Source organism: Anolis carolinensis, unplaced genomic scaffold (genome assembly GCF_035594765.1).
Source record: "Anolis carolinensis isolate JA03-04 unplaced genomic scaffold, rAnoCar3.1.pri scaffold_15, whole genome shotgun sequence".
Lineage (NCBI taxonomy): Eukaryota > Metazoa > Chordata > Lepidosauria > Squamata > Dactyloidae > Anolis > Anolis carolinensis.
In genome coordinates this window covers 14,074,431-14,087,532 of record NW_026943826.1, presented here as the reverse complement: position 1 = coordinate 14,087,532, position 13,102 = coordinate 14,074,431, and the positions used below count along the sequence as shown (strand labels likewise).

Sequence of the window (13,102 nt, the reverse complement as noted above, 5' to 3'; positions counted from 1 at the left end):
TGGACGATTCTCCTGCTCGCCAATTTGGGCGCGAAAACAGGACGCTGCTTGACGCATGCGCACTCCGTTGTGATTTAAAATATATGTTAGCCTCCCAATCCGGCCGCCTTTTTTGGCCTTGGTCCCACCCCTTCGCCATGTGTCGCCGCCCGATTGGACAATTCTCCCGCACGTCACAGTCTGAGACAGGTCAAATTGGGCGGGAAAGAAATAATAATTGGTTTTCCAGAAGCATTCTCTCCTGACGTTTCGCCCACATCTCTTATGCAACTTATCATTTAGCACTGGTATGTGACAGAATACGAATAATATAACATGCTAGTGGTGTATTATAGATATTGTGGTTTATGATTAACATAGTACAATGTAAGAAATAATAATTGGTTTTCCAGAAGCATTCTCTCCTGACATTTCGCCCACATCTCTTATGCAACTTATCATTTAGCACTGGTATGTGACAGAATACGAATAATATAACATGCTAGTGGTGTATTATACATATTGTTGTATATGATTAACATAGTACAATGTAAGAAATAATAATTGCTTTTCCGGAAGCATTCTCTCCTGACATTTCGCCCACATCTCTTATGCAACTTATCATTTAGCACTGGTATGTGACAGAATACGAATAATATAACATGCTAGTGGTGTATTATAGATATTGTGGTTTATGATTAACATAGTACAATGTAAGAAATAATAATTGGTTTTCCAGAAGCATTCTCTCCTGACATTTCGCCCACATCTCTTATGCAACTTATCATTTAGCACTGGTATGTGACAGAATACGAATAATATAACATGCTAGTGGTGTATTATACATATTGTTGTATATGATTAACATAGTACAATGTAAGAAATAATAATTGCTTTTCCGGAAGCATTCTCTCCTGACATTTCGCCCACATCTCTTATGCAACTTATCATTTAGCACTGGTATGTGACAGAATACGAATAATATAACATGCTAGTGGTGTATTATAGATATTGTGGTTTATGATTAACATAGTACAATGTAAGAAATAATAATTGGTTTTCCAGAAGCATTCTCTCCTGACATTTCGCCCACATCTCTTATGCAACTTATCATTTAGCACTGGTATGTGACAGAATACGAATAATATAACATGCTAGTGGTGTATTATAGATATTGTGGTTTATGATTAACATAGTACAATGTAAGAAATAATAATTGCTTTTCCGGAAGCATTCTCTCCTGACATTTCGCCCACATCTCTTATGCAACTTATCATTTAGCACTGGTATGTGACAGAATACGAATAATATAACATGCTAGTGGTGTATTATAGATATTGTGGTTTATGATTAACATAGTACAATGTAAGAAATAATAATTGGTTTTCCAGAAGCATTCTCTCCTGACATTTCGCCCACATCTCTTATGCAACTTATCATTTAGCACTGGTATGTGACAGAATACGAATAATATAACATGCTAGTGGTGTATTATACATATTGTGGTTTATGATTAACATAGTACAATGTAAGAAATAATAATTGCTTTTCCGGAAGCATTCTCTCCTGACATTTCGCCCACATCTCTTATGCAACTTATCATTTAGCACTGGTATGTGACAGAATACGAATAATATAACATGCTAGTGGTGTATTATAGATATTGTGGTTTATGATTAACATAGTACAATGTAAGAAATAATAATTGGTTTTCCAGAAGCATTCTCTCCTGACATTTCGCCCACATCTCTTATGCAACTTATCATTTAGCACTGGTATGTGACAGAATACGAATAATATAACATGCTAGTGGTGTATTATACATATTGTGGTTTATGATTAACATAGTACAATGTAAGAAATAATAATTGCTTTTCCGGAAGCATTCTCTCCTGACATTTCGCCCACATCTCTTATGCAACTTATCATTTAGCACTGGTATGTGACAGAATACGAATAATATAACATGCTAGTGGTGTATTATAGATATTGTGGTTTATGATTAATATAGTACAATGTAAGAAATAATAATTGGTTTTCCGGAAGCATTCTCTCCTGACATTTCGCCCACATCTCTTATGCAACTTATCATTTAGCACTGGTATGTGACAGAATACGAATAATATAACATGCTAGTGGTGTATTATACATATTGTGGTATATGATTAATATAGTACAATCTAAGAAATAATAATTGGTTTTCCAGAAGCATTCTCTCCTGACATTTCGCCCACATCTCTTATGCAACTTATCATTTAGCACTGGTATGTGACAGAATACGAATAATATAACATGCTAGTGGTGTATTATAGATATTGTGGTTTATGATTAACATAGTACAATGTAAGAATTAATAATTGGTTTTCCAGAAGCATTCTCTCCTGACATTTCACCCACATCTCTTATGCAACTTATCATTTAGCACTGGTATGTGACAGAATACGAATAATATAACATGCTAGTGGTGTATTATAGATATTGTGGTATATGATTAATATAGTACAATCTAAGAAATAATAATTGGTTTTCCAGAAGCATTCTCTCCTGACATTTCGCCCACATCTCTTATGCAACTTATCATTTAGCACTGGTATGTGACAGAATACGAATAATATAACATGCTAGTGGTGTATTATACATATTGTGGTATATGATTAATATAGTACAATCTAAGAAATAATAATTGGTTTTCCAGAAGCATTCTCTCCTGACATTTCGCCCACATCTCTTATGCAACTTATCATTTAGCACTGGTATGTGACAGAATACGAATAATATAACATGCTAGTGGTGTATTATACATATTGTGGTATATGATTAATATAGTACAATGTAAGAAATAATAATTGGTTTTCCAGAAGCATTCTCTCCTGACATTTCGCCCACATCTCTTATGCAACTTATCATTTAGCACTGGTATGTGACAGAACACGAATAATATAACATGCTAGTGGTGTATTATACATATTGTGGTATATGATTAATATAGTACAATGTAAGAAATAATAATTGGTTTTCCAGAAGCATTCTCTCCTGACATTTCGCCCACATCTCTTATGCAACTTATCATTTAGCACTGGTATGTGACAGAATACGAATAATATAACATGCTAGTGGTGTATTATACATATTGTGGTATATGATTAATATAGTACAATCTAAGAAATAATAATTGGTTTTCCAGAAGCATTCTCTCCTGACGTTTCGCCCACATCTCTTATGCAACTTATCATTTAGCACTGGTATGTGACAGAATACGAATAATATAACATGCTAGTGGTGTATTATACATATTCTGGTATATGATTAATATAGTACAATGTAAGAAATAATAATTGGTTTTCCAGAAGCATTCTCTCCTGACGTTTCGCCCACATCTCTTATGCAACTTATCATTTAGCACTGGTATGTGACAGAATACGAATAATATAACATGCTAGTGGTGTATTATACATATTCTGGTATATGATTAATATAGTACAATGTAAGAAATAATAATTGGTTTTCCAGAAGCATTCTCTCCTGACGTTTCGCCCACATCTCTTATGCAACTTATCATTTAGCACTGGTATGTGACAGAATACGAATAATATAACATGCTAGTGGTGTATTATACATATTGTGGTATATGATTAATATAGTACAATGTAAGAAATAATAATTGGTTTTCCAGAAGCATTCTCTCCTGACATTTCGCCCACATCTCTTATGCAACTTATCATTTAGCACTGGTATGTGACAGAATACGAATAATATAACATGCTAGTGGTGTATTATACATATTGTGGTATATGATTAATATAGTACAATGTAAGAAATAATAATTGGTTTCCCAGAAGCATTCTCTCCTGATGTTTCGCCCACATCTCTTATGCAACTTATCATTTAGCACTGGTATGTGACAGAATACGAATAATATAACATGCTAGTGGTGTATTATACATATTGTGGTATATGATTAATATAGTACAATGTAAGAAATAATAATTGGTTTTCCAGAAGCATTCTCTCCTGACGTTTCGCCCACATCTCTTATGCAACTTATCATTTAGCACTGGTATGTGACAGAATACGAATAATATAACATGCTAGTGGTGTATTATACATATTGTGGTATATGATTAATATAGTACAATGTAAGAAATAATAATTGGTTTTCCAGAAGCATTCTCTCCTGACATTTCGCCCACATCTCTTATGCAACTTATCATTTAGCACTGGTATGTGACAGAATACGAATAATATAACATGCTAGTGGTGTATTATACATATTGTGGTATATGATTAATATAGTACAATCTAAGAAATAATAATTGGTTTTCCAGAAGCATTCTCTCCTGACGTTTCGCCCACATCTCTTATGCAACTTATCATTTAGCACTGGTATGTGACAGAATACGAATAATATAACATGCTAGTGGTGTATTATACATATTGTGGTATATGATTAATATAGTACAATCTAAGAAATAATAATTGGTTTTCCAGAAGCATTCTCTCCTGACATTTCGCCCACATCTCTTATGCAACTTATCATTTAGCACTGGTATGTGACAGAATACGAATAATATAACATGCTAGTGGTGTATTATACATATTGTGGTATATGATTAATATAGTACAATGTAAGAAATAATAATTGGTTTTCCAGAAGCATTCTCTCCTGACATTTCGCCCACATCTCTTATGCAACTTATCATTTAGCACTGGTATGTGACAGAATACGAATAATATAACATGCTAGTGGTGTATTATACATATTGTGGTATATGATTAATATAGTACAATCTAAGAAATAATAATTGGTTTTCCAGAAGCATTCTCTCCTGACATTTCGCCCACATCTCTTATGCAACTTATCATTTAGCACTGGTATGTGACAGAATACGAATAATATAACATGCTAGTGGTGTATTATACATATTGTGGTATATGATTAATATAGTACAATCTAAGAAATAATAATTGGTTTTCCAGAAGCATTCTCTCCTGACGTTTCGCCCACATCTCTTATGCAACTTATCATTTAGCACTAGTATGTGACATAATACTAATAATATAACATACTAGTGGTCTATTATAGATATTGTGGTATATGATTAATATAGTACAATGTTAGAAATAATAATTGGTTTCCAGAAGCATTCTCTCCTGACGTTTCGCCCACAATGTAATTTTATTGGTATCTATTTTTATTTCTGATATTACCCACCCTCTGCTTATACTGGAGTCAATGATTTCCCAGTTTTTTTGTGGTAAAATTAGGTGCCTCGGTTCATATTCGGGTCGGCTTATATTCGAGTATATTTGAAGAATACTCCATGGAGAGGCCTTCCTCCTCCTCCTCCTCCTCCTCCCTCTCCATTGAGCGCAATGCGGGGAATTTTCCAGTCCGCCTGCAATGCGCGCCTTTCACCACTGGATGGAGACAAACACACACAGCGGCTTATTCCCTATTCATTTTCTCCCCGCCTGCAATGCGCGCCTTTCACCACTGGATGGAGACAAACACACACAGCGGCTTATTCCCTATTCATTTTCTCTCCGCCTGCAATGCGCGCCTTTCACCACTGGATGGAGACAAACACACACAGCGGCTTATTCCCTATTCATTTTCTCTCCGCCTGCAATGCGCGCCTTTCACCACTGGATGGAGACAAACACACACAGCGGCTTATTCCCATTGACTTTCTCTCCGTCCGCAATGCGCGCCTTTCACCACTGGATGGAGACAAACACACACAGCGGCTTATTCCCATTGACTTTCTCTCCGTCCGCAATGCGCGCCTTTCACCACTGGATGGAGACAAACACACACAGCGGCTTATTCCCATTGACTTTCTCTCCGTCCGCAATGCGCGCCTTTCACCACTGGATGGAGACAAACACACACAGCGGCTGATTCCCATTGACTTTCTCTCCGTCCGCAATGCGCGCCTTTCACCACTGGATGGAGACAAACACACACAGCGGCTGATTCCCATTGACTTTCTCTCCGTCCGCAATGCGCGCCTTTCACCACTGGATGGAGACAAACACACACAGCGGCTGATTCCCATTGACTTTCTCTCCGTCCGCAATGCGCGCCTTTCACCACTGGATGGAGACAAACACACACAGCGGCTGATTCCCATTGACTTTCTCTCCGTCCGCAATGCGCGCCTTTCACCACTGGATGGAGACAAACACACACAGCGGCTTATTCCCATTGACTTTCTCTCCGTCCGCAATGCGCGCCTTTCACCACTGGATGGAGACAAACACACACAGCGGCTTCTTCCCATTCATTTTCTCTCCGCCTGCAATGCGCGCCTTTCACCACTGGATGGAGACAAACACACACAGCGGCTTCTTCCCATTCATTTTCTCTCCGCCTGCAATGCGCGCCTTTCACCACTGGATGGAGACAAACACACACAGCGGCTTATTCCCTATTCATTTTCTCTCCGCCTGCAATGCGCGCCTTTCACCACTGGATGGAGACAAACACACACAGCGGCTGATTCCCATTGACTTTCTCTCCGTCCGCAATGCGCGCCTTTCACCACTGGATGGAGACAAACACACACAGCGGCTGATTCCCATTGACTTTCTCTCCGTCCGCAATGCGCGCCTTTCACCACTGGATGGAGACAAACACACACAGCGGCTTCTTCCCATTCATTTTCTCTCCGCCTGCAATGCGCGCCTTTCACCACTGGATGGAGACAAACACACACAGCGGCTTCTTCCCATTCATTTTCTCTCCGCCTGCAATGCGCGCCTTTCACCACTGGATGGAGACAAACACACACAGCGGCTTATTCCCTATTCATTTTCTCTCCGCCTGCAATGCGCGCCTTTCACCACTGGATGGAGACAAACACACACAGCGGCTTATTCCCATTGACTTTCTCTCCGTCCGCAATGCGCGCCTTTCACCACTGGATGGAGACAAACACACACAGCGGCTGATTCCCATTGACTTTCTCTCCGTCCGCAATGCGCGCCTTTCACCACTGGATGGAGACAAACACACACAGCGGCTGATTCCCATTGACTTTCTCTCCGTCCGCAATGCGCGCCTTTCACCACTGGATGGAGACAAACACACACAGCGGCTTCTTCCCATTCATTTTCTCTCCGCCTGCAATGCGCGCCTTTCACCACTGGATGGAGACAAACACACACAGCGGCTTCTTCCCATTCATTTTCTCTCCGCCTGCAATGCGCGCCTTTCACCACTGGATGGAGACAAACACACACAGCGGCTTCTTCCCATTCATTTTCTCTCCGCCTGCAATGCGCGCCTTTCACCACTGGATGGAGACAAACACACACAGCGGCTGATTCCCATTGACTTTCTCTCCGTCCGCAATGCGCGCCTTTCACCACTGGATGGAGACAAACACACACAGCGGCTTCTTCCCATTCATTTTCTCTCCGCCTGCAATGCGCGCCTTTCACCACTGGATGGAGACAAACACACACAGCGGCTTCTTCCCATTCATTTTCTCTCCGCCTGCAATGCGCGCCTTTCACCACTGGATGGAGACAAACACACACAGCGGCTTCTTCCCATTCATTTTCTCTCCGCCTGCAATGCGTACATTTCACCACTGGATGGAGACAAACACACAGCGGCTTCCTTGCCCTGTGAGGGTCCGGTGAACTACAACTCCCAGGCGCGGCCCCGCCCCCTCCCCGGCTGTATTCACAGGGGGACATTTTGGGCCGGGGTGCCTGAGACGCCATCTTGGGGCCGGGCGGAAGTCCAGCGAGAGCGGGAGGCCTCCGCTTCCTAGCGCGCCGGGCCCCGCGCTCACTTCCGGAGGGGAGGAGGGGAGGGCAGTTCCTCGATGGCGGCGGAGAGAAGGAAGCGGCAGGTACAGAGGGATCTTTCACATAAAAAAGAGTATATACAAATACATAGATATTGAGAATGTTTTATATTGTATAATAATAATAATAAGTGTATTTTTATACTCCGCCTCCGTCTCCCCGCGGCAAACATGGGACAGGATGCCATTCATACACAAACAAACAAGCATCGTCAACAACAACAAAAAAATAGACAGAATAAAACATCATTTTGAACAAAACTGTATTAATTTAATAAAAACACGCATGTAAAAGCAAAACAGCCATTTAAAATAAAAAGTAGAGCTGGGAGAGGGTGCCAGCAGTGTATAATATTGATAATAATATAATTTAACACAATATAATAATAATTTACAATAATATGACTTATATATAACATTACTATTAATATTACCGTATATATTATAATATATGATCATTAATATATAATAATATATAATTATATATAATTATAACATATTGTATATACATATAGAGTAGAGTCTCACTTATCCAACATTCACTTATCCAACATTCTGGATTATCCAATGCATTTTTGTAGTCAATTTTTTCAATATATCGTGATATTTTGGTGCTAAATTCGTAAATACAGTAATTACTATGTAGCATTACTATGTATTGAACTACTTTTTCTGTCAAACACATGATGTTTTGGTGCTTAATTTGTAAAATCATAACCTAATTTGATGTTTAATAGGCTTTTCCTTAATCTCTCCTTATTATCCAACATATTCGCTTATCCAACATTCTGACGGCCCATTTACGTTGGATAAGTGAGACTCTACTGTAATATTCAAAATATTATATTGTAATACAATATAATACTAATAATACAATATAATAGTGCTATATTATATTTTACATGTAATATTACTAATAATATTACAATATATTGATACAGTACAATATAGTAATTTATTACCAGTATTGTACTATGATAATAATATAATATTGTATGTAAATTTAATTTGTAAGCCACTCTGAGTCCCCTTCGGGGTGAGAAGGGCGGCATATAAATGTAGCAAATAAATAAATAAATAGTGGTATAGTACAATATAGTTATATATTGTTTTAATATTGTTCTATGATAATATGTAGTGTGTACATATAAGGTTGATAATAATATTGTAATGTGACACTATATAATAATACACTATTATAATTGTATATTATATAATACATGTTATATTACTAATAATATTACAGTATAGTGGTACGGAACAATGCAGAAATATATAATGCTAACATTGTGCTATGCTAATAATATATATTGTATATACTACATCCACATAAATTTTAATTTGGGGTGAGAAGGGTGGGATATAAAAACCGTAAATAAAGGTATTTTAAATGTATTTGTTGTATTTTGTTAAATTATCCTATCATTATAATTGCTTATGTTTTATATTTTTGGATTGTATATTGGCGTTGAATTTTTGCCAGACTGTGAGCCGGCCAGAGTTCCCTTTAGGTGAGAAGTTCAGGATAGGAATGAGGGAAAAAAATAAAATAAATAGATGTAGATAAATGATAATAAAAAATAAATGATAAATAATAAATAAAAAAGGAGAGGAGGACCACGAAAAGGGGGAATATACCGTGTGTGTATGTATATATACAGTAGAGTCTCACTTATCCAACATTCTGGATTATCCAACACATTTTTGTAGTCAATGTTTTCAATATAATGTGATATTTTGGTGCTAATTTTGTAAATACAGTAGTTACAACATAACATCAATACGTTATTTCTGTCAAATTTGTTGTATAACATGATGTTTTGGTGCTTAATTTGTAAAATCATAACCTAATTTGATGTTTAATAGGCTTTTTCTTAATCTCTCCTTATTATCCAAGATATTCACTTATCCAAGGTTCTGCCGGCCCATTTATGTTGGATAAGTGAGACTCTGCTGTATATATATCTATATCCCTTTTACTCTTCTTCCTTTGTAGCGAAGGGAGAGAGTGAGGGAGATGGGTGTTTAACTGGGTTGCTGTCTGCTTTCCAGGCTGTATGGCCATGTTCCAGAAGCATTCTCTCCTGACTTCTCACCCACATCTATGGCAGGCATCCTCAGAGGTTGGGTCGTCTATGGGAAATGAGGGAAATGAGATTTTATAGACCTGCGGTATAGTTCAATATAGTAATATATAATGCTAATATTGTGCTATGCTAATAATAAAATATATTGTATGTACATATAATTTGTAAGCCACTCTGAGTCCCCTTTGGGGTGAGAAGGGTGTGATACAAATGTAGTAAATAAATGCAATAAATAAATAAATAATAAATAAATAAATTTTAGACTTGGGCTCGTCCAAAGTCTGAAATGACTTGAAGGCACACAACAACAACAACAATCCTAATTAACTTGACTATCTCATTGGCCAGAAGCAGGACCACACGTCCCATTGAAATCCTGATAAATGTATATTGGTTAAAATTGCTTTTATTTTTAAATATTGTATTGTTCTTTCATTGTTGTTGTTGTTGTTGTTTTTGCACTACAAATAAGACATGTGCAGTGTCTTTTTTTTTTCAAATGATAATCCGGCCCTTCAATAGTCTGAAGGATTGTGGACCGGCCCTCGGCTTTAAAAGTTTGAGGACCCCTGGAATATGGGGAGGACAGCCATCTTGAATATTAAAAGAGAAAAGGATGAATTAATAAGTCTGGTTTTCCTCTTGTTTGTCTGGCAGGTAACCTCCGAATAAAGTTTATGAAGAAGGCCCTGTGAGATCTTGGGATACAGAATACAATACAAAGGCCGAGAAGAAGACATCCCGTACTATTTGGGAGATCATCTCCGTGAACTTCTGGCATAATATTGGAATCGTAATTTTAAAAAGAATGGAAAATCTCCATCCCTGTTCCACATCACATACAGGGGAGAATCTGCAGAACTATATGGACGGCAGGATATGTGTGATGGGGAGAAGTTCTCTTACTAAGCATCAACAAACGTATACAGGAGGGAAGCCATATACGTGCAAGGAATGTGGGAAGAGCTTCAGGCAGACCGGAGACCTCAACCGCCATCGAAGGACGCACACCGGGGAGAAGCCGTTTACGTGCAAGGAGTGCGGGAAGAGCTTCAGTCAGAGCGGAGAGCTGCGTTACCACCAAAGGACCCACACCGGGGAGAAGCCACACCAGTGCGCGGAATGTGGGAAGAGCTTCGGGCGGAGTGGAGATCTCCATCGCCATAAGAGGACCCACACGGGGGAGAAGCCCTACAAATGCATGGAGTGCGGGAAGAGCTTCAACCAGAGCGGAGAGCTGTGTTCCCACCAAAGGACCCACACCGGAGAGAAGCCGTATCAGTGCATGGAGTGTGGGAAGAGCTTCAGCCGGAGTGACAGCCTGCGTTACCATCAGAGGACCCACACGGAGAAGCCACACCAGTGCATGGAGTGCGGGAAGATCTTCACCCTGAGTGAACACCTGCAATCCCATCAGTGGACCCACACAGCTGAGAAGCCATATCCGTGCACAGAGTGTGGAAAGAGCTTCAGCCAGAGCGCAGAGCTGCGTACCCACCAGATGACCCACACCGGGGAGAGGCCACACCAGTGCATGGAGTGCGGGAAGAGCTTCATCCGGAGAGGAGACCTCCGCCGGCATCAGAGGACCCACACGGGGGAGAAGCCACATGTCTGCCTGGAGTGTGGGAAGAGCTTCAGCCAGAGGGGGCACCTGCACTCCCACGAGTGGACCCACACGGGGGAGAAGCCCTTTCAGTGCATGGAGTGTGGGAAGAGCTTCAGCCTGAGTGGGCGTCTGCGCCGCCACCAAAGGACCCACGCAGGGGACAAGCCGTATCAATGCGTGGAATGTGGGATGAACTTCAGCCAGAGCGAAGATCTGCTTTCTCACCAAGTGACCCACACACAGATAAAGGAAGAGCCCTGCCTTTGAGTTTCCTAGTTCTGCAGTGATGAGAGAGTTCTGGAAAAGGATAGTTTTTTGGGAGCAGATAAAGGCATGCCTTCGTCCTGTTTGTTGGAGCCCTGACTCGGAAGGAGATTATGTCTCGATTGGTCTCCCACACATCGTCAAGGGTTATGGGCCCAGCACACTTCCAGGGAAAGCGTGCTGGGCCCATAACCCTTGTCGATGTGTGGGAGACCAGTCGAGACATAATCACCTTCTCCGTCTCAATTGCTCCACTTCCAAAGACATGGAATTTCAGTCCAGTCCCACAGAAAATAAGCTGGTGATTATATCTCAATTAATCTCCCACACATAATAATAATAATAATAATAATAATAATAATAATAATAATAATAATAATAATAATAATTTTATTTTTGTACCCCGCCACCATCTCCCCAGAGGGACTTAGGGCGGCTTACAGATATAAACACATGGACACATAAACACATGGATCTTGGCTCCGCTGCCTCGGTTTCCCTTCTGGACTCTGGACTCGCTCCTGTCACCCTGTCCTGGACTCTTTTGTGTCCCGATTCATTGACTCTTAAGTTCTGGACTGACTTCGTGGCTTGATTTTTAGACTTTGGTTTGTATCCTTGCCTATCCGGCTTGACTTCAGGACTCTGACTTTGTGTTATCGAAGGATTTCATGGCCGGGATCACAGGGTGGTTTGGTTGTGTTTTTTCCGGGCTGTCTGGTCATGTTCCAGAAGCAGCATTCTTTCCTGATGTTTTGCCCACATCTATGGCAGGCATCCGGTGTGTGGTGCAGTGTGAGAAGGAGTCTGCGCTGTGTGGAAAAGGGTTTTGGGTGATTTATGATGTTGTAGCTAAGGCCTGATATAGTTGGGCAGTCGTGTGAAACTCTTGTATTACGAAAAATAAAGATGTGTGTTAGCTTCCACCCCTGAGCATCTTGGCGTATTTGTTCAAGAGAAAACTAAACTCATAACAAGAAAGTCTGAGCAAAGGTCCCCTACACTCCTTAGTACTTGGCTTCTCAGCTTTACTTATAATAATAACTAGCTGTGCCCGGCCACGCGTTGCTGTGGCAAAGTGGTGGTGGTATTGGTTAAAAATTGTTGTGTAATTTTTATTTGACGTTATTTGTATTTTTTAAATTAATTTTATTGTAAGTTATCTTTTATTTATTATATTTTATTATTGTATTGTATTAATTTTTAGTGTCTTAAATTATTTTTTAGTGTTTTTTAATATTTTTATTGGGTTGCTAGGAGACCAAGTTGGAGGAGCTTAGCCTTCTAACTGGCAGCAATTGGATAAAAGCAATTATTCCTTTCTCTCTAATTAGGACTTTATT

The 13,102-nt window shown here is 39.7% G+C and overlaps 1 protein-coding gene across 2 annotated transcripts; it reads left to right on the top strand.

Annotated features, from left to right (window-relative positions):
- The first annotated feature begins 5,767 nt into the window (after positions 1–5,767).
- On the top strand, positions 5,768–12,685 carry LOC134294546 (zinc finger protein 239-like). Of its 2 annotated transcripts, none has more exons than XR_010001405.1 (2): positions 5,768–7,844; positions 10,544–12,685. XR_010001405.1 is itself a non-coding variant. In XM_062966067.1 (2 exons), exon 2 carries the CDS (start codon positions 10,695–10,697, stop codon positions 11,760–11,762), a length of 1,068 nt encoding a protein of 355 aa, XP_062822137.1. In that variant the 5' UTR covers positions 7,717–7,844; positions 10,544–10,694; the 3' UTR covers positions 11,763–12,685. The 2 variants fall into 2 exon arrangements, 1 of the variants encoding a protein (XP_062822137.1); XM_062966067.1 differs by having other exon boundaries at positions 7,717–7,844.
- The last annotated feature ends 417 nt before the right edge of the window (positions 12,686–13,102 follow it).

Coding starts and splice junctions, on each gene's coding strand:
- LOC134294546 (XM_062966067.1), top strand. CDS start 10,695: ATGGAAAATCTCCATCCCTGTTCCACATCACATACAGGGGAGAATCTG.